This window comes from Nelusetta ayraudi, unplaced genomic scaffold (genome assembly GCF_046127955.1).
Source record: "Nelusetta ayraudi isolate G7.1 ecotype Tasmania unplaced genomic scaffold, CSIRO-AGI_Nayr_v1 ptg000060l, whole genome shotgun sequence".
In the NCBI taxonomy this organism is placed as follows: Eukaryota; Metazoa; Chordata; class Actinopteri; order Tetraodontiformes; family Monacanthidae; genus Nelusetta; species Nelusetta ayraudi.
Genome location: NW_027466110.1, coordinates 6,744,183 through 6,766,311, shown reverse-complemented (window position 1 = coordinate 6,766,311; position 22,129 = coordinate 6,744,183). Strand labels below are relative to the sequence as shown.

The 22,129-nt window shown below is 45.9% G+C and overlaps 1 protein-coding gene across 1 annotated transcript in view; it reads left to right on the top strand.

Moving 5' to 3' along the window:
• asic4a (acid-sensing (proton-gated) ion channel family member 4a) overlaps positions 1-22,129 on the top strand; it is a 74,800-nt gene that overhangs the window by 44,182 nt on the left and 8,489 nt on the right. Inside the window, exons 2-4 of the mRNA XM_076040107.1 lie at positions 18,790-18,934; positions 20,276-20,403; positions 20,534-20,687. Of these exons, the coding sequence (XP_075896222.1) occupies positions 18,790-18,934; positions 20,276-20,403; positions 20,534-20,687 (427 nt within the window). The remainder of the gene's footprint in view (positions 1-18,789; positions 18,935-20,275; positions 20,404-20,533; positions 20,688-22,129) is intronic.

Here is a 22,129-nt window from a genome sequence, read left to right as displayed (position 1 = left end):
GACGATACACGCGCTACTCCCCGGCACTGTGAGAACAGACAGACTGAAGACAACTCAGCTTCTCAAGGAAATTCAAGACAGAAAAAAATCCCATGCAATGTTGTTTGTCAACTTCTAAAAAGATGTGAAATACATTTGCATACATATGTATATGTATGTATGTATGTATATATGTGTGTGTGTGTACATATACATACATATATGTATATATGCATATATATGTATACACACATTAAAATATTGGAACGATATGCGAGACGTGATAACTAGAGCAACAGGAGTGCACGTCTACACACTGCAGCTCAATCAGTGGGTTGTCTGTGCATGAGTCATGAGGTCCGGATCTTCTGCTGCCACACAGCTCCACGTTCAGCTGCTTAATGTCGACATGCATATAACCACCAATTCTACAAAATGAACCATTTATTATGACCACAACCATTGCGTGGTAAAAAAAAAAAAGTAAAAAAAAAAAAGTAAAAGCAATCACACAAGGTTTAAAGGGCCGGTGTTTAAGATTTAGCTGCACCGTGTGGCAAGAAAGCAGATTGCAAACAAATGAATAGCTGTTAATTTGCCAGGGGGAAAGATTGTCAGACAATCAAACAGACTGCACCCTTACTCGTTGGCCCAACCCGCCGCTCTTGCAGAAAGCAGGTGGTTTCAATGTGATTTTGCAAACTTGTTTATCATCTGCAAACTGTTTGAGGAAGGACCAGTCTTTTTTTAATGCCCCAGTTGTTGTCACATCTTTCTTCGACCAGCTCTGCTGTCAGAGTAAAGTTACAAAACCCTGAGCAGCCTCATGCACCCGGCCCGCCTCATGGCTGCATGATCGAAGATGTGGTCATGATGCCACATTCTTTACTCTTATTATTGGTGAATGGAAACACATTTGGACGATTTGTACTTAGCTAGACAATATAATTAAACACATACATATAATTTATATTTCTTTCTATGCCGCTAAATCCTTGTAAATTGTTGCTTTGTTACAAAGAATGCCCTATTGAATTCCCACACTGGAATTAATAAAATTCCATTTCTCAGTCTGTTTTCATTAGCAAAGTGACAGACTTGTGTCAAGGAGGGCGTTGCTCTCTTTTGTACCACGTAGACATGAGACTAGTGGCAAAACAGGGAACTCGGCAAGTTGAGCCCCTTTTTGAGCGACACTGACAGGGCATCTGTTAAACTGGAGCCCGCCGGGGGGCTGCAGGAGCCCGGTTCCCGTCGGATGCAGGAACAGCTGATGGATGCCTCCTGTGACCGGAGAAGATGAAGTGTGCAGACTGAAGCAACACTGGTGCAGTGACCATGCTGGGGGAAATATGTCCGTAATGAAGCCTCATCCGCCGGATAGAAGTTCCTCTGTGAAGCGTTGGCCTCAGCTCTGGCCCAGACGGAGACGCAGCAGGATTATTGCTGAGGAAGGGCTGAAGTAAAGCTGCGGTTGGAGATAAACAAACAAATCACTCTCATTAATCTGTGACCTTTATATTGAAGGATGCAAACCTATTAGTTTAAGAAATATGTCACCGTTGCATTTGCAACTGAGCAGGTAAAGTGATTTTCTTTAAGTCAAAGACTTTGACTTGACGTTATTATTAAAGTATTTGATGTTAATAGGAAGGCCTCTGGAACATACCAACAATATAAACCAACACTCTCACACGCACACACACACACACACACATCCCCCACCCCCATGTAAGGAAAGATTATGGCATGTCCTGAAATTTTTAATCGTTATGCAAAACCTGTTTGCTGCTGAAAAGTTATTATATGATTGTCAGTGATGGAATCAAAGTCCCGTCACACATGGCAGTTCTCATTTTCAATTTCAAAAGGCGCCGGGTCTTACAAATAACTTCCAAAAGAGTTTCGAAACCAAATAATTGATTTCCGTCATCAAACGCTCCCGGGTTGCTTTGTTTTTGTTTGCAACAAAAAAGTGAAACATTTTTCGACCTCTTTGTCAATATTGCACCTCGCGGGCCCTATTCTTTTACAGATTAATTAAATTTGAAAATCCAATTATGGCATAATTAAAGGACAAAGAAGTAAGAAACAGAGTTAGTGGCATTTCAGAGATTAAAACAGATTAAAACATCGCAGACATTTCCATCTGGCCAAAGCAAAGTTGCGGCAGTCCGATCCACCAGCAGCCCATTATTCCTCATCCCGGGGGCCAAAAAATGAAAAATAGGTTGCATGGTTGAATAAAAGAGGACTATGCAAGCAGGGAAGAGTATTTCATGTGTGAGGCAGTCACATGACAAAAGTAAAAAGGAGCATACCTTTTAGTTTCATTCTGCAAAGCTGCTCCGTCGTTAAATAGTTGCTGTGCAGGACCTCCAGGGAAATTAAAAACATATTGTGCCACCATTTCCCTGTGACTCAGTGCGTCCCTGGGGAGAACACTTTTAAAATTTCTAATAAAGGAGACTTCAAATTACAGTGAGGGGACCTGGCATTAATTAAACTGGGGATTACAGCCGGGTCAGCCTCTCATATTTATCTGTTTATACCCAGGCTTTGGTCCTCAGTAAAGACTGCCTGGTGAGTCCAGGTCGCCGCTCACGGGTAAAACAAACATGCGCTTGTTCTCGGGTACGATATGCTGATAATTTATGTGTTGCAATAAACTCAAAGGTGAGGTTCGGGTTTTCAGACGGGCCTCGGTGCAGGCAGCTGGAGGTGGCCTGACCAGGTTTGTTTGTCTCTCCATCCTGATGGTGTTCTGCTCTCTTTGTCCGCTACACTGCTACTTTTAAATTAAAACTTCTCACACAAGGACACTTTTGAAACAGATCACTGCACCTCTACAAGGTAGTGTTTAGAGTCATAATTAGAATTGACAATAAATGAAAATAAAATACACATAGCATCAGTCCAGAAAGAGACATCGGCCAACTTTTCCTTCAACTAGTCATATGTTCAATGACAACCCAATATGCTGTCTTAACATTAGCTATGCTTTTCTGGAACATTTCAATTCTAAAATATTTAATTTAGATGTACCAAGTTCTGGAAAGACAAAAGCAAAACAGAAAAGTCTTTACAGCGACTGTTCCTCTCGGGGGTTTTGAGAGAAGAAAAATATAAAATGTTGCTTTATTATTTAAAAAACGCAGAAGTACACACAATATTAGTTTTTTTTTTTCATATTTATAAGTGTTCCCCAAACTGTTTGTCTAATTAACTGCTTTTGTTAAGAAAATTTGGGAACATCTTTTTTTTTTTTTTTTACATCATCCTCGTTTTCTGACTTTTGTTTTTGTGCGAAAGAAAAAAAAAACATTGTCATTTACCTCGCTTGTTCCTAGTTGCGCAAAAAAACAAAAAACAAAACTACAAGCTTTTGTTTCTTATTCAGAGGACAAACAAAAATAGATCCTCTTTAGCTCCCTTGTGATAGAACGCCGGTTTGAATGTTTCACGAACGTTTCGCTTTAGGAACGAGCTAAAATCAATGTCAGTGTCGTCAGCCGAGCGTCCCGAGGAGAAGGACAAGGCTGCGTGTGCCCGAGTCGCAGTGTGTGGGCCATGGTTGCATGACTTTAATCACATTGTCTGTTTGGCAGAGTGGAGGCGCATCAATCTTATCTGCTTAGCTGCATGCAACACCTCTCAGAAACCCCTCGGCCGACGCGGTGTCGGTCATCGGGATCCGACCACAGCGACCTGCTGCCGCGCGCTCACGTTATTCCACCGCTTCTGCGGATACAATTACATTTACACAGCAGTAAAAAATTAATAACCCAGTCGATAACGATCCGCTTGTAAGCTGGCGGCAGCATTTCTGTAACAGACGCTATCATCTGGAATGTGAGTGATATATTTAAGTCCAGGTTTTTTTTTTTATCAGTGCGGCGCTCCTGTCCGCCCGTTACAACCGTCATCGCCGCATAATTAATTTGCAATTTCCCAGCCGTCAGTCTGACAAAGTCCTTTATCCCCCCCCGACGAGCCTCTTTTGTTTGTTTTGGTGCAGCATCGCAGATTGGGGCCGTGTGTTTGATTAAGCCTAATTGAAGATAGGGGCCAACTTTATCTCTGGCTCGACAAACAGCGGGGTAGAGCCAAGTGGGAGTGATGGATGGTCCCTCCCGGCCTCTCCCCGTTGTTTGTTCTGTCCCTCGCTGTGCTTAAAAATGACCCTTCAAAACGGCACCAAGGGTGGAAACTCGTGTTCTCGGCGGCGGCGCCGGAGGAGGACACGCTTGCTTGGGTAATCCTTTAGCATGGCTTTTTACATGAGCTGCCCCCCCACCCCCTTTTCCTGGCACCGAGGCAGCCCTTCAAATATCAATAGCGGCTGTGCGCTATTCCCTTCGGGCAGGTTCACTCGATGGCTTTCAGTGCCTGTATGAGGCCTCGCCTTGGCAGAGATGGAAGAGGCGCGAGAGAGTGCGCTGACATTGATTTCTTCATCCCGGCGCACACGCTGATGCATCGACTCGCCGTGCCGATCAGTGAGAAACATTCTGTTTGGGGCCCCCCGAATCTGAGGGAAAAAGAATTCCGTCACGCCGGAACGCCGCCACCGCCGCCAGGGGCCGGAACAAACGCTGTCCTCTGCTCCACCTGCTTTTTTTTTTTTTTTCACTTTTGAGTCTTTCTGCCCGTTCAAGCTGCCAGGGTGGGTTGTGGAAGTAGCTCGGTGTAAGCTGTTTTGACAAGCAGCGTAGTGATGCTAAGGGGTGTCAGTCCACATCCTCAACCCCCCTCCCTCCACCGACAGTCGGACGGAAAGCCCCGGGTTCGGTCAGCAGGTCTTCCTTCCGCTGCCACAACAGTCGCAGACGGTATCGAACGGCCGCGCCGTCCTGATTTAGTCGTCTCGCTCGCATCATTTGCTCGATAATGACAAAAGTCGCGCACGCCGGCAGCGCGTCGAGGCATCTGGCGCCGTCGTCGTCGGAGGAGGAGGTGAAAGCCGCGTGACGCCTCGTTGTCGACAAAATAAACACGACGCCTCCCTGACATGTTGTCAGAATGAATTATATGGTTTTGAAAAAGAGAGTTGCAGAAGTCGCAGTTCTTCTTCCTGGTTTACAGCTTCACCGTTTGTTATGATAAGTCATGCGTTTTTAGTGCTTGACTGCAGTCGGGGGCCCTGATACGACACATGCTCCAGAGGCAGAACAGAGGGAGAGCAGAGCGCACTCTGCAGCTGCTTCCCACCTTCAGGTAACAGAGCTGATTGCGTGTGTGTGTGTGTGAGTGAGGGGAGAGCGAGAGAGAGAGAGAGAGAGTGTGAAAGAGGGAGCGATGGAACCGAATGACCTTGTAGTACAAGAAACTAATCCTGCATTCTTGATGATGCCACACAGATCAATTCTGTCTTCACGCGTAACCCCCTAAACCTATTAAAAACCTGAATTTCAAATAGATGCCTCGCCATGATTTGAATTGCGCTCATTTTCAGATATGATCGATGTGTAAAGTGTGAGGGGCGGACAAAAAAATAAAAAAAGGAAGAAAGTCTCATCACCGGGAGCATCCAGGTCGGCTTTGTGTCTGCTAAATGCGGCAAAATTGCTCAGAGTTGCATTAATGAAACTCTGCCTGAATCCGAGCAGCTGTGGCCGAGGTCAAACCGGAGGATGCCACCTCCGAAATGGATTTGACACAGATTCATCCGCGCGTAGCAAATGCGCGTTAAAAAATGCATGCAGCCTGATTCCTTCATATTATGAATGTTGAAACTATTCGGCTTTGGTACTGGGGTGTGCCGGGGGGCAGATCAACCCTGCAAATATCTTGGCTTTTTGTTTTCACAGGGCTCTTTTCATACATCCTGGCCAAATATCATTTGCTTTGGTTAAACATTACCTGCCAATCATAGCGCAATGATACCATTAGTTGAATTTGCATGGAGGCGTGGACACTTCCCATGTCCATGCTTCCTCTTTTCCATTCCATCCTAAGGTTATGTACATTTCCTATCAAGAGAACACGTTTTGTTTGCTTCGGACAGTTTTGGAAGGCTGCAGAAGTTTTTCACAGTTCATTTGCTTCCCATAAGTTTGGAGTTTAGCTACTAGAGTTTTCCCAGCCTACAAATGGCACAGAGGTTCATCTGCCCCCCTGTTGGACTTTCTGATTGTCGCTCATTTGGTTAACAGCGAAGGAAAAAAATATCTCCAATAATATAATATCAAATAAATGTCTCCAACGTTTTAATCATAAAGATATGTACTGTAAATACTTTTCATCCACTCGTCTTAAACTGAAATGAAACAGTTTGTAGGGATTCAGCACAGAGCAACCTAGCAGTATACTTCTATCTGAACCCCAGCGACTGTGACCGCTGACTTTGTGTCATGCTGTTATTGTTGCCATGGTTACAGCCTGTTTATAATGATTACACATGTGTGTGATGTTCAGTGCACCAAAATAGCAGTGTGTTATGAGGGCTAGTGTTTTGTTTTTTCACCAGCAGGTTGTAGGATAGGATATTGTTTATTTCTACTCTGTTTTGACCAAGAGCTGACCGATCACATCTTAAACCGAACATGAATTAAAAATCCAAACCGGTCTGACTCGCTGGGTGTCAGCTGTTCAGAAGCTGACACCCAGGGACCATGTTGTTCACACAACACTGCGCATCGTGTTAAGTTTGTCACTTCCTTGTTTTTCTTAGTCTCTTACCCTTTTTCAAAACACCACATTAAGCAGATGAATGATCTTTTTTTTTTTCTGTTGTCTCCCAAACAGCAACAGCAGCCAAAAACATTGAGTCACTAACTGCCACGTCGCTCTGGCTCTGTATTATCTGTCACCGGCTCATCTTCATTCTCCTTCTGGCTGCCACCTGATGATCCTTCATTCTCTTCCACACTCTTTACATGCTCTTCCTACCTTGTTCTTCAGCACCATTATAATGATGACTGGGCGTTTTAAAGAAACTTGGGACACTCAGCTACGCTGCCATTTTGCATCCTGACAGTAAGAACTGCAAAGCAGATTGACACCAAATAGACAGTGACAGAGAGAGAGATGAAAGACAACCTTCAATTTCACTTTCAATTAAAAAAAAAAAAAAAAAAAACACCAGTGCGAAAAAAAGAAATTTGGCTCAGGAAGCCTTGTTCTGGTTAAACATGCATTGAAAGGTTTGCTCTTTCACTCCTTGAAACGAGGGTCATTTCCGGGAACTTTTTTGTCTTTCTTGCATGGAGTGGCAAAAGTTTGGTCAGATTTATTTTTTTCTTTTTTTTCTTTCTTTCTTTATTTATTTATTTTCCCGGCTTGAAATGGCTTCTTCCATGCCCGAATGACCTTTGTGTTGTGTTGATTTTAGCACTTGTGCTTCGGTTTCTTCCAGCATCTCAACCGGGTCTGTGCTTGTTGTTCCAGGATTGATTTGCACTTTTCGTCCACAGACTTTGCACTCATTTAAAAGGCAGAAGATGTCTCTTTCCCTCGGCAGCTTAAAGGTTGTGGGGTAGTTTACATGCTTTCTAACCATCTTATTTGAATACGTAATGCACCCTGTACACTCACTGACTTGGAACAGAGGTTACAAGCAAATCAACTTCGAGATGTCCTCTCACTTCCTTGTAAATACCCCAAAGCTCCTCCACAGAGACCAGTCAGCCCAGTCAAGAACAGTAATATCATGGTCTTAAAGTTAATAGTTAATGTATAATATCTCTACGATTGTGAACGGGGGGATAAAGTCCTGCTGTACAAGTAGTACGATCTCCATCAGGCTTGTCAGCAGATAGAAGCAGGAAGTGCCCCGAGCTCCCCCATGGACGGCTGCTCTGACTGTGTGCTTGATCAAACTCACTGGCAGACGACCACGTCCTCTCTGACTGCCGAACCTTCACGCCGGACTTCACGCAGCTTGAGTCCTGCGGCCCTGCTCTTCTTCTCCTCCTCCTCCTCCTCCTCGTCCTCCTCCACCTCCCGTCCTCAGGGAGCTGGATTTCCAGTGAAATTCAAAATTTGCTTTGATCTGGAACGAAGACTTTGGAACCTCTCCGTCCAGTTCTTTATTCTCTTTCCCCAAGTGAGTCTAGTGTCGCTGCTCACGGAGCAGCTTGAGCTGGGAATGAAACACTTCCAGCTCATCTCCTGGATACGTCTGAGCTCAGCGGTCACCACAGTGCTCCTTGTGAAACCCCCCACCCGCCCCCGGCGTCTTGAATTGTCTTTTGCTTGACAGTCTCCTCCAGGTCGCAGTTTCCGGTCTGCACTTTGCCTTCATGATTAAGTTTTCCTCTGACTCTCTCCGACAAAAAAATGGAATTCAATTCAAATTTTTACTGTCTCGTTATAATGTAGGATAAACACAAGCCAGCGCATGTTTTTTTTTCTTGATTTGTGACGTTTTCCACTCAGTGAGGCCATTTCATCGCTTTTCTTTGGACCGAGTGTAGCTGTTGACCTTTGTGTCATAACTGTGACACTGAGTAGTGTGTCCCAGCGACGGGTCACACAGATGACCTCGGCGAGGAGCTCAGTCGAGCGTGCAGCGACGCGCTGGGCAGCTCTGGCCGTAAATAATAATAGCAAAACAACTTCAGTGTAAGTAACCTCGAGGAGATTAAATGCGCACAGACAGTCGGGGCTGCGACCACAGGAAGCCTTCCAATATTTTGAGGCCTTATTACCGGCAGGTTATTGAAGTGACAGTCGGAGAGGCCGGGCGGCGGGCCCGAGGTTGCCGTGACCGAACCCGACTCCCTCGAATGGCGCGGTGGTGTATCTGATGCAGAATGTTGGTGAAAAATTCCGATTCATGAGCGTCGCAGCTGCGCCATCGACCCCTGATGGGTTTGTGAGACCCGCCCAGACCTGCAAGGTGGCAACTTGATCTTAAAAAAAACTGAGTTGTGAAACACAGGGGCAGCAACAATGACAATGTTTTGCACTGTGAATTTGCACCGTGAGTTTCGATTTTCAATAAATGTTAGAAATAAAAAATGTTTTTTTTAATTTTGTGACTTGATTCATCAAAAAAGAATCCACCAATTAATCGATTGTAAAAATAATTGCTATGTAAAACCTCGACGTGGTCTGCATTGCAAATTCTGAATATACAGCAGATCTGTGAAGTCTTTTTGAAGTTCTTTTTTTTTTAAATTCTGTCCTTGAAGTTCGGGAGCTTCTCATGCTTGGTGGAAACCATCCCCGCACTCTCACGATTCCCATTTGGCAGCCCCGGGGTCCACATGCCAAACATCTGGACGGGTGGCGTCCAGCCACTGGGCTAATGGCAGGCCAGACATCTCGCCAGTCTTTGATGTGCAGACAGGGATTACGCTGCTCCTCTGCTTTCACTCTTAATAACTGGTATTAACTGAGAATCAAATCATCTATAATCTTTATCGACCTCCATTGGCGGCGAATGGCAGGAGTTGCTGGGACTGTGATGGATGAGCCGACTTAGTGTGGGAGAGAGGGTGAGGGGGAGAGAGAGAGACAGGAGGACTAACTCTTAAGAGAACCACCGGAGCGTCGAGAGAAGAAGTCATGTGTCACTGTGCAAATGTCTTGTTCGTAGCTGAGATCCCAAGCAGGTTTCTGGAGTGTAAGACAGCGCTGAGGGGATTTCTTGTGTGCGCTGGGGCCGATGAAACAGACTTCCAGCACAGCCGACACGGGGGGGGGGAGTTTCTTATGCCGTCAAAACCACGACTGGAAATCAGCAAATTAATCATCACAACTCCATCAACCTCCTGCAGATAAATCCAGCCAAATTATGGCCATTCAGTCCCATTTCTTCATTTTCATCATCTGTCCTCTGATCAGAATCATTCAAGGACAGAGTCCGTCCGAGGATGTCAATTCCCTTTCGTCTGGCTCCTTTGTCCCATTGCTGCATTTATCTCGCTCTCTAACGGAGGGGAAGCTTTGATTAGGGACCAAATTAAAATTGCCCTGTTTAGGTTTTTGGTGTGAAAGTCGCTTTCTGCTCAGACTTCCTTGGGTTTTAAAAGCCAGTCAGATTTGGCTACTGAATGAATCCACGTTGCCAGCGAGAGACGGGTCCCTGCGCAGCACTGTGCCGCTCTGCTGGAAGGTCGTCATCTACGACTCTCACATTCCCCAAAGCAAAAAGGATTTTGGGAGGTCAGGAACTGGCCGCGTATGTGAACTTATTGCACCATCTTGTGAATAAACCAAGTGTTGCACATGGCTGCGAGTCCCAGTGCCCCTCCTGTCGCACTGGGATGCACACAACTATCAGGTTACCTGATCGGTATTTGCATAGGTTACGTGTGCACCGTTGTGACATCAACTTTTTCCGCAGGATGACAAGAGCCACCCGTCAACGTTCATTTGCATCCGCGTGTCTCTCGCGGCCCTGGGGGGGGACACAATATTTTATACCGATGATTAATGTCAAGAGATAGAAGATCCCTCCCTACTTTCATCAACCCGCGCACGTGGCTCCAGCCCAACTGATAGCGTTTCCCCAGAGCTCCCTGGAAAAGAAAAACAAGCGTGCAGGTGTCTGGGTTATGATGAATACTAAATAAACACTCTGGCCAAGGAGCTGCGGCGCCGCTTCTTTTCCGGTGGCACTCGGGTGTGGGAGTGTTTGTGTTTTTGGACGCAGTGCCAGAGCCGGAGAGAGGCAAGTGTGGGATTGGGAGCTCAAGAAATGAAATCCTGTGTTAATGACGGGGGGTACTTTAATTAAAGCCGAAACATCTTAATGACTGCGGAAAAACAGAGTTGACAGTTAGACAAACGCCCAAGGCGACGCCGTTTTGGCCGCGCGGCGCCCCAGGCGACTGTTACCTCGGCCGTATCAGTGTTCGCACGCGCAGAATAACTGATCGGAAACGTGGGCGAAGTGAGGTGAAGCGGAAAAGTAAAGCGCACTTGGCTTATGTGAACCAGACAATATGTTCCGCTGCTATCTTTGGAGCCCCTTTAGCCCGTCTGTTGACGATGACTGTGCCGTACTTCCCTCTTCTGAGACATGATCTCAGGCTGACGGCTGGGCCTGAAACAGCCCTGAAATTGCTCCCAACCCACCAAAGGGCAAAATAATATAATTTTTTTTTGTTTTTTGGGGTTTTTTTGCCTGAAGCGTCTGGTTGTTCACGCTGTTCCGAGTGTTGACAGAGCTCTTTAAACATGGCAACATCTTTTTTTTATTTATTTATTTTTTTTATTTAGATCAGCTCTTGAGATTGAGATCGGGGCTAATGACGGCGAAACGTGAAAATCACAGAACAGGTGGATTATATGAGGTGCCATAGTACATGGCCACCCAGAGCACAATCACAGCTCCTTCTCCATACCGTTAACTGGTCTGAAGCACTAACCAGCCCGGCTGGATGAAGGAAGTGATTCATCACAACTACAGGCAGAGGGAAATTGGAGATTCACGGTTCTCTAAATGAATTACCTGCATTATGACAGTTTCTTCATTTAGAAGCAGCCATACAGGCCCGTGACTGTGATTTTTTTTTTTTTTTTTTTTTTTTGTTGTTGTTTGTTAGTTGTTTTTAGCCCGGGCTGTCCTCAAAGGAAGCTTTCACATCTCTGAGTGCAGAACGAGTGGGCCATTCTATTTGTGAGTGGCTGAATTGGGCAGGGGAGCCTGTCCATTTCCAAACCTGTTTTTCAAGAGCATCTCTCTCTGCACCATTAGCCGAGTATGCTCTGATGCACAGGGAATTGCAGCGCCGGGAGGGTATATGGTGGGGGGGTGGGAAAAAATAGGAATACTAACATTTGAAAAGCGAGAGGTTTGCTGAGTGCACTGTTCTGACTTTGGTGCCCCACTTATTTGTGACGCTCCGTCGGAGGAAACCAGAGAGCCGGTGCTGCAAAGGAGGAGAAGCGATGAGTCAGAACTCCCACACTAATCACTGAAGCAAAGGCCCCGCAGGTAGCTGTCAGAGGTCTGTGTTTCAGATGCGTGGAATTTAGTCAAATGAGTGTAAAGACAAGTTGTTTTAAAAAAAAAAAAAAAAGAAAAACGGGAGAGCGTGAAAAGCCTGCCTTTGTATTTGAGGCCACACTGGGCTGATGTGACGTGCACCTTTTTTTCCTGCCCCGCTTTAATTAATCAGAACGACGGCTCATTATGAGCGGTGTTTATTTCACGAGCGACTGCCATGACTGCCTGCAGAGCGCTGAGAGTGTTTATCTCACTTAAATGGCTCCACGGGGCTGCCATCGAGACCTCGACCTTGAAGGTTGGGACCCGTAGAAGAACAACTGGTGCTGAATGCTGTTCTGGGTTTTCAAACCCAATTCCGGTTTCCATGGCTGAAATTCTTCTTTGTCTACCCAAAATGCTCTCTTTTTTCCTGAATATATCCTGAGATCCTGAGGTTGTGACACGACACAGATTGCACTCTCTGCTGGAGAAATATTTAGATACTAGATGACGCAATGTCGTGGCTGCAGCAGCACCGAATGTGCATTTGCTCAAGGTTTCGTGTTTTTACACTGACATCAGAAACGGGGGGGTTGACATTGAGGGCAGAAATTTCAAAATCGCACACATACTCGGACTTCAAGCTGCGTGAATGGAGTTGTAGCTATTCTGAACTGCGCTGGTCTCCCCAGGATTTTTTTTAATAGGTGATGTTGTTGTTTGGTAATAAATATAGAAACTTTAGAAAGCAAAGCTTGTGGTTCAGGTTTTTTGGTACAAAGCGCAAGGATAAATGGAAGAGCTGCACCATGACCTCAAAGGTTTCTCTTTGAAAATGTAGTTTAAAAATTTTTTTTTTTTTCTATAGGTGTGGACGTTTTCTGGTCTGCGTTTAGAAGTTGTAGGAATAAAACTTCTCAGCCTTTTTGTTTCAACCTTCTTGCTTTTGTCTGGTTGCCTGCGACTATGTCGCCTGCAGAGTGGAGGCGCCTCCCTCTGCACTGTCCTCTGTCACACTCTGTCCTCTTTGTCCTCCAGTTCAGTTCTGGAGAAGCGATGACACTCTCACTGATGCATTATGCAGGATTTATGCATTGTCATGGCAGTGCTGATTTATTTATTTGTTGCGGGAGTTTCGCTGGCACATTTGGGCCTTAAATTACAAACTGCGTGTTCTGCGTGTGTGTCCGTGCAAATCAAGATCCAAGTGGCTGACAGCACCCCCACGCCCAACCCCCCACCACCACCACCAACATCCCTTTATTGTTATCATGCTATAATTCCATGCTTTCCTTTTGCTGGTCTTTTTAAACATTTGTCACATAAGACAAATTGCATTTATTTGCTCACACAGTGAAGCTGGGAACTGGAAACTCAGATGGACCATCATGTCCATTTTTATAAATCACTGATCGGCTGAAAACATTTGGACACTTGCTGTTATTTTCCACTGCAACACAGAAAACTCTTGACGAAAAGCTGCTCCAGTCCTCCAGCTGAGAGCTTGTCATGACAACGCTCACAAATACAAGCGGTGGGAGCCAGCCTAAATGGTTTTAACCACCAATCAGTGCTTTGACATATTGTGCCACCTACTGTAAATGGATTTAAATCCCCCTCCCCTTAATCAAGCGTCCCAATTGGTGCCCAGCAGCTGCCCTCCAACGAGGCGGCGACTCCTGCAGGTTACATAAAAGGAAACGCGCAGTGGGATTGTCAGACCAGTCATGAGCAGGATGTGTAAAGGTCCACTCACTCCGCCGGGGCTTTTAACTTCTGTGCAACAGTGTGTGTGTGAGGGTGGTGGGGGTGGGGGTTCTTCATGTATTTAGCATGGAGAGACAGTATGAACAAGGACTTATGTATAAAAAAAAAATTGCAGCGCTCAGTGTAAATTGGCCTTTAAATGCTAAATGAGAGCCCGACCTCTTTAACAGATGAATAAAGCTGCCTTGCCTTTAACAGCTTTACATTGTAAGCCTGCACTCACACCAGATCCAGTGTCATGACAACGGTGACGCATTGACAATCCTGTTTCTGACCCAACTGAGGAAAATTATGCAGGGAGTTTGTGCGTGTCCATCAGAACAGAATCCAGGGTGAATAAATGATGTGCTCTTCTTCAGCCAATAACTTTCAAAAGGTTGTCGGAAACATATTAGTTCAACTCCATTAGCTTTTCTGCTGCAGGTAAAACCAGGCAAGGAAGAAAAAAAACAACAACTTTGTTTTTCTGCCGCAGGTGAGGATTTTTGCAGAGAGCTCCACAGCCTCTCATCCAACGAACTCAGTGTTTCTATTTGTTCTTCTCCTTCTTGTTAAGGTACCAACATCGCTCGACTTGGATTCTATTAAACAGATTAAATCTAACGACCGTTCTCAGTAATTACACACTTTAACCTCAGCGTGGTGATCATTTATCTCTGGTGCAGCTCACAACGCGAACGTGAACGTGAAAACAAACCCGATCTCCAAAGCAGGTTCCGCTCTCCATGATCTCGCTCTGAACCATCAGAAGTTTGCGACAGAGAACCCACGCACATGTTTACATCCGTCAGTGTCGAGGATTCTGACATCCGCATGACAACTAAGCCAACAATACCTCTTTAAGTGCTGCAGGAATTAGCTCTTGTAAACAACTTGAGCGACTCGGCGGAGAACAAAACGCCTTTTCATTCGGTTCGTGGTGCCACGCTGCCGCCGCCGCCGCCGCTGCTCTGTTTCAGCTTGTCAACGGCGGCGCCAAGTTCCCACTTGGGAATTGCCCAAGTCAGCCCGTTACCTTTTGCTAAATTTGGTGCAACTTGTAACAAGAGAAAAATGCTCCATCAATCAAGTGGTAGATGCAGGAAGAGAGGAGTGGCGGCGGCGGATAAATAAATGGGCGGAAACTCTGCCAGTAACCATTTCCTGGGTGAGACGATGGAGAAAACTTTTCCGCGCTCTCCGGGGACATCATTTGTGAAGACGTCGGCGTCCTGCAGAGCCCCGAAAGTTTCCGAGTGGAAAACTAAGGCACTCGGTCGGGGCGGGGGTTTTTGGGGGGGGTTGGAGCGTTTCTAAAGCAGAAATCCTCCCTTCCCTCTGTTGCCTGCTCATCATCAGATAAAGTCCGCCTGCCAAGGCTTAAGTGTGTCAATGAGCGGGGGAAGGAGGATCAATGATAAAGTGCAGCGCACCTCCTCGACTAGCTCCATCTCACCCAGCCGGGAAGAGATTAAACCATTTCAGCCTAATAGCACATGTCAGTCAAAAGTCACGCTTCAGCCACACAATCCCTCCCACCACTACCCTCGCCTCCCCCCTCCTCCCCACCGGCCTCCCACATACCCCTCCCCTTGGGCAACAATCATCACACTGGATGGATAAATGCTGGAATTTGCAAGTAGCAGAAACTCCTAGACCAGCGGTTCTCAGCTGGTGCAGTCTCAGGACCCACATTTTTTTCCTTATCATGAAGTCACAACCCAATTTATTCCACAGCGCCCAAATTTTTTACACAAAAATAAAATCGCTAGCCCCATTTCTATCATGTCAAGTAAATAAATTATTGAAATTGTTGAATTGAATTGGGTGACACGGTGACACAGTGGTTAGCGACGCTGCCTCATGACAAGAAGGTCGTGGGTTTGATTCCGGGCCTGGGACCACCCTGTATCTGTGTGGGTTTTCTGCGGGTTCTCCGGCTTCCTCCCACGGTCCAAAAACATGCATGTGGTGAATTGGGAACTCTAAATTGTCCGTAGGTGTGTATGTGAGTGCCAATGGTTGTTTGTCCCTATGTGGCCCTGCGATGAACTGCCGACTTGTCCAGGGTGTCACCCTGCCTTCGCCCTATGACAGCTGGGAGAGGCTCCAGCAGAGCCCCGAGACCCTGGGCTCAGGATGAATTGTGTGTCCTGCAAAAATAAATGCCCCAAATTTTCTCTATAAATATATATCTGGTAAAATCCCTTTTTTTAAAAGAAAAAAAAGGCAAAGTGCCCACGAAGCCGCAACCCAATCTAAACAGTTCCCCGACCCACTAGTTGAGAAACACTGTCCGAGACAAACTGTAATTTACAATTGCGTAGATCCTTGCCCCGACTCCCCAAACCCTCCCCGAGCTCTCCACCGACTCACTTTGAGGGCTGCTATTCACTGGCATCGAGAGACACGCCCTCCCTCCATCCCAACAAACACATGCGCCTCATGTAGATCAAAGGCCCGGCTTGTTATTGCTCTTATTGCATGAAAACACAAGCAGCGAAGCCGCTCGTTGAGAATGACCCTCCTCTTTCTTGACCATAATCACTGTTGTGGGCATGTTGAATTTGCCCACCGACCGGGGAAAACCGCTCGCCTCAACCTCAGCCGGCGCCTCGCCTTTGATTCGCCCGCCGCAATCATCTCGGATGCGGATACACCCCGCGGTCGGTAAATGAGAGCTTGTGTTGTTCCACCAGTGTCCCTCATTTAGACATCACAGCTCTCATTAGGCGGATCAAGCCCATATCAAAGTCGGGGGAAACAGACGTCGGTGTTCTCTGTGCGAGATGCCGCTCCGCTCTAATGACACGTCTGCCGCGTGTTGTTTGCCGTTCCTTCTCTCTCTCTCACTCTGCGGCCTCTCCACCGGTTGACCTCGCCCACCTCTCCATTTCCTCGGCTGTAATGCTTTTCATTGGGATGTTGTTTGCTAAGTGAACCCTGCGCTTGATGTATATGTTTATTGTGGCCCGTGCGCGGAGAGACGTGTTTGAGTCGAATGCGTCGCACATCAACACACACACACAAACACCCACACACACACAGACACACACACCAGGAGGAGGCGTCGTCCTTGGGTTTGGCAGCTGCAGCTGTGGGACACGTAACTGCTGCTGCAGCTGCCCGAACTCATCAGTGTTCCGTTCCCTAAAGCCCTCTTCCCTCCGAGCTGGCCGTAACTTTCACAAAGTGTCTGTCGTTTTTCTTTTTTTAATCCCTTCTTACCCTTTTTTTTTTTTTTTTACAGCCAGCCACTTTAACTCTGACACGCTAACTGTCACCAGCAGACATTATCCACTTTGGAATTACCCAGAAAGATGATTAATTTTTCACCTACTTTGCTTTTTTTTAAGTTTCCTTCTCTATTAAGGTTTACATGATCCTCCTCAATTGTCACACGGCACCAAGCAAATTAGACTTGAGGCAACGTGTGAAAACATTTTATCCAACATGATAAAATTATTGAATAATTGCAAGCAAATCAATTCAGAAGTTGAATTTGTAAACAGTGTAAACAGAGAACAAATTAATTTCATCTCACAGCTGCTTTGCAACTGAATTCTGCTCTATTCATTATGTTTCTTATTTGCAATTAGTTTTTTGTTTTTTTTACAGCAGACACAAAAACAAGATAATGATCAGGACATACTGAAAGAAATATACATTTTAAAGAGGGAAATAAAGTGGAATCCCTGAAATGCAGGGCATTGATCTTGCTAATCAACAACAGCAGCAGCAGGTTGTCACAGTGTCAGTCCAGAATTGAAATAGCATTTCTCTCATAACTCACCTGCATTCTCCCATGATTTTGCTTCACATATCATATTTCACTGTTTCGGACAGTGGATTCCTGGCCTTCATGCTGGTTTTGCCACACGCCAGGTTTTTAGATTTAAGAGGGAGAATAATGATGAGAATCTTGTAAATGGGCAAAATGGAAGAGAAAGAGCAGTTGAGACAGACAGTTTTACTCTCTTGCCTGCCTGATGTCATTTAGTGATATATTCCTAGTCTGTCTAGTCTCCCACTCGCTGATCGTGGACACAACAGGCCGGATGCTGACTTCCCAACCCCATAAATATATCACCACCCACCCCAGAGATGTTGACGCACCAAAGCAGTTTGAGTGTGCAGGTGTAGAGTTAGCTTGTAAACGCAACATTAGCTCATCTGTACATCAACGCTTCAACTGGATCATCTAGATGGAACACTTTCACTCTCTACAGCTGCAGCAGCCAAGACCTCGTCTCTGTCTCCCCGCCTGGACAACACGAGCTAAATGAAAAACAATTTGTTTAGTCCTGTGTGCATCTGTTGATGTTTCTAATTGCATAGTTTGGGCAATATGTCAAATGGGCTCCAAAGCTCAGTGTTCTTCCCGCACCCATGACTGCTCACTTATGACCGCCGTTATCGCTGCTCTGGGTTTCAAATAAACGACTGTTGGTTGGATAATTGAAAAGACACATTTCGCTGGGCTAGTTTTTTTGTTTTTTTTTTCTACAGCTGAATCAAAATTTAGCTCTCGTGCAAATGTATTAATTTGTCATGTTAATCTTCCTTTTGTCACTTTGGGAGCGACTGCCGATTCCCTTCCTTTTTACAGCAGGGTTTTCTTTATTTTCCCGCGGTATCCCCGAGGACCCTTCTGTTTACATACATCACGTCTCGGCCTTTTCACAACTATCACAAGAGGAGCGACTTTTGTCAGCGCGCCACTTTAGACGAGAAGAATACGGCGGGATGATGCAGCGTCCGCCGAGACGACTCCCCCTGTTAGATGGCGACGTGATAGCTCATTCAGAGCAGAGACCCTTTTCTTATTGTCTTTTGTTATCTTCTGAAGGAAGATTAAAGCGTCCATTATTCCAATTCCACTCGGTATTTCTATGGGTTGCTTGTAACGTTTTCTTTTTTCCGCTGCGCAGCATAGAGGCTGTGCGGTGAGTGTTGGGAGCTCATTCAAATGCGGCTTATCAGAGTCCATGGGGGACCGAGCCTGGAGACGCCTTCCAAGGGTTTTGCTGGGTAGAAAAATCAGTTCTTTGCCCGGGAACAACACACAGCGTGTTTATTTTATTCATTTATCCGCGACCCCCCAATGCTCCCTACCACATCCAGCCGACGGACTGTCATGTTTATTCTGATGGTCACGATACCAATGCGTTCTCTTCCAGGTTTACACCAGATATGGGAAATGCTACACCTTTAATGGTAACAAGACCACCTCCAGAAAAACCAAGCAGGGCGGAATGGGGAACGGGCTGGAGATCATGTTGGATATCCAGCAGGACGAGTATCTGCCAATCTGGAGGGAGACAAGTAAGCCTGCAAACTATTTGTCCGACGTAATGTAATCCCACGCTACAGTGCCGAGATACTGCCCGGGCCTTATCTGGGAATAAATACAACATGTGTCTGCTTCTCGGGGGCCATGTACAGCAAATAATGCATTCTTTTTTTCCATTACCGCTCACACTTATGATGTGATTTGGAGAAGGATTCTCCTGTACTGCACGGTCAGAAGCCCCCCGGCAGCCGTGCAATTATTTTCACTTCTTTACTTTAATGTTACGTTTTCTTTGCGGTAACTACTGTATTCATTTACTTCGTTTCATTTTCTTAATAAGAATGGAAAAATTGTTTCCATGTGACAGTCATCCAGCACCAAGTGCAGACCTTGGATCCCTGGCGGCAGGTTCAGGTGACCCCATCGTTCCTGATCGCTGCCTTGCTGCTGACAGCGAGTGCTCCACATTTCTCGAGATCATTATCCAGTATTCTGTTGTACGGAGATATGGGAAACAACAGATAGATAGATAGATAGATAGATAGATAGATAGATAGATAGACAGATAGATAGATAGACAGATAGATAGATGGTTAGATAGATAGATAGATAGATAGATAGATAGATAGATAGATAGATAGATGGTTAGATAGATAGATAGATAGATAGATAGATGGTTAGATAGATAAATAGATAGATAGATAGATAGATAGATAGATGGTTAGATAGATAGATAGATAGATAGATAAATAGATGGTTAGATAGATGGATGGATGATAGATAGATAGATAGATAGATAGATAGATAGATAGATAAACGTTATTGTCTGTTTTTCAGTTAAAAAAAAACAAAAAAAACAGAAATTTGTCTTTGACACAGCTTTACATATTAAAAAAAAATACACTCAAACACATTCACACAGATAAAAGAGTGCAGATTATTTTTTGCTATTCAGAGCAGTTATTGCTCTGTTGTTGTTATTGTTATTGTTCTGTATCGTTTGCCTGATGGCAGCAGCGTGAAGGAGTGGTGCAGGGGATGGCAGGCTTGTCTCACCAATGAGCGCCTGTAAAGTTCTGTCAGAGGTAGCAAATAATAAGTAGTTATCATAAGAAACCATCAATAGAATAAAAAAAAAAAAACAAACACTCGGCCGTTGTGCTTGCGTAACAGCGGTTGCGTGATATCGATCCTCCACGCCGGCCTTCTGCTTCAAACGTGACGGAAACACGGCTCCTCGCCGTCAGCCTCAAAGTGAGCCCACGCTGACGGATGACGGAGCGGCGTTTTCTGAAATTCTCTTGTTCTTACCCCTCCCTCCCCCGCTACCAACAACGCTCCCCCGCTGCTCCGCGCACCGTTTCATCCTGAAGACGAGACGTCCCTGGAGGCCGGCATCCGAGTCCAGATCCACAGTCAGGACGAGCCGCCCTACATCCACCAGCTGGGCTTCGGCGTCTCTCCGGGCTTCCAGACCTTTGTTTCCTGTCAGGAGCAGAGGGTAGGTCCTCTTCATCTCCACCTTCCACAATTACACCTCCACCGCCTGCCTCCCCCTCTCTCCCTGCCCTCTCCCTACCCCCCGTCTCCACTGGGCTCCAACCCGGGCTCTAACAAACCCCTGTGTTTAGCTGACCTACCTGCCCCAGCCCTGGGGGAACTGCCGCTCCACCAGCAAGGAGAAGTTCCCCGGCTACGACACGTACAGCATCAGCGCCTGCCGCCTGCTCTGCGAGACCAACCAGGTGCTGCGACTGTGCAACTGCCGCATGGTGCACATGCCCGGTGAGTTCGCAACCTCGGGTCGGAACCGAGCCCGGCGGTTTGGGGGGGGAGGGGTGGGAGCGGCGGAATAATGCAAGCGTTCGCACACACACACAAACACAGAGAACATAGAGGTGTTCTGCAAGGCCCTCACACCTGTGAGGCCACTCAGAAAGGGGCCGGGATAAAATCCGATTCGATGTGCACGACAACATTTCCTCCCTTTTCCAACTGATGGTTTCTGGTGGATGAGTGAGACACCTGCCCGCTGTTTTTCATGCTGTTCATTATTTTTGACCCACTTGAATTATCCAAACGCTGATACAATTTGCTCTGCCACTCAGCCGACCTTCATGCTTGATGTTTGCCACTCTTCGCCGGCGCCGCGGGCTCTCGGCCCAATTACGCCAAATTCCGCTGCAGTCACTTTTTTTGCTGAAATTTTTGCGATCCAGTCAAACAGTTTTTCCCCTTCTGAACCAGCCTTGGTCGCTCGTCTGTTTAATGGAGTTAATGATAGATGAAGATTTTATGATCGATGAAGATTTCATGACAGATGACAGATAAACAACAACGTTGTTATCACTACCTCAGTACACATTGTCAGAACACTTGCAGGCTGTAAATAATGCTGCATAAAGCCTAGTGAAAGGTAAATACCAGGAACAAGATGTTAGGACTCAGGACAAACATTTTACATTTGTTAATGCACTTCAAATATAGTATACATATATACATACATATGTGTGAGTATATACAAATATACATATGTATATATATATATACATACACATATATTTTAACATTTTAAAATTTTAGTGATAAATCTTTGTGCAGTGAACAGACAAATACACAATTCTCTCCTCTTCCTGTCTCCCTTTATTCCACCATTTGCTTGTTTCCTCTGCACCTGAGTTATTTCTGATGATGTTGGGTCTGATGGACGCAGAAAATTCAATGCTTCGGAACATTGGGCTTGTGCGTCATCGGGGCCCGAGTCGCAGGAAGATGACTCACCCAACGCCAGCCAGTCTAACGAGCGGTCAAGAAGAGAAACGGGCAGCGGCGGTGTTTGGCAGTCGCCCTCATTTGCATTTTTACACAACACGGCTGACATTTGAAGCTTTGTGCGGCTCGGCTGACAAACGTGAGGGATTTAATCAGCGCGAAAAAAAACACAGCAGGGTGATGGGCGCTTTATATGCGTTTTCCACTTTTTATGATAAATTTGCTGTTTTGAAGCCCACTTCAATCTGCGTTACGTTGCAGAGTTTTGACAAAGAGGAATTTCACCTCGCAGCTTTATGGATGAATTAAAAAAAAAAAAAAAGAAAAGAAAAGAAAATGCTCTTCTTACCATGTCACGATCCTCACTCGCACCTTTCTGGCTTTCTCTCTCAGGCCTCGGCAGCCAGTGGAGGAGGCTCGCACATCTGCGGTGCAATCCGCCGCTAATCATTTGA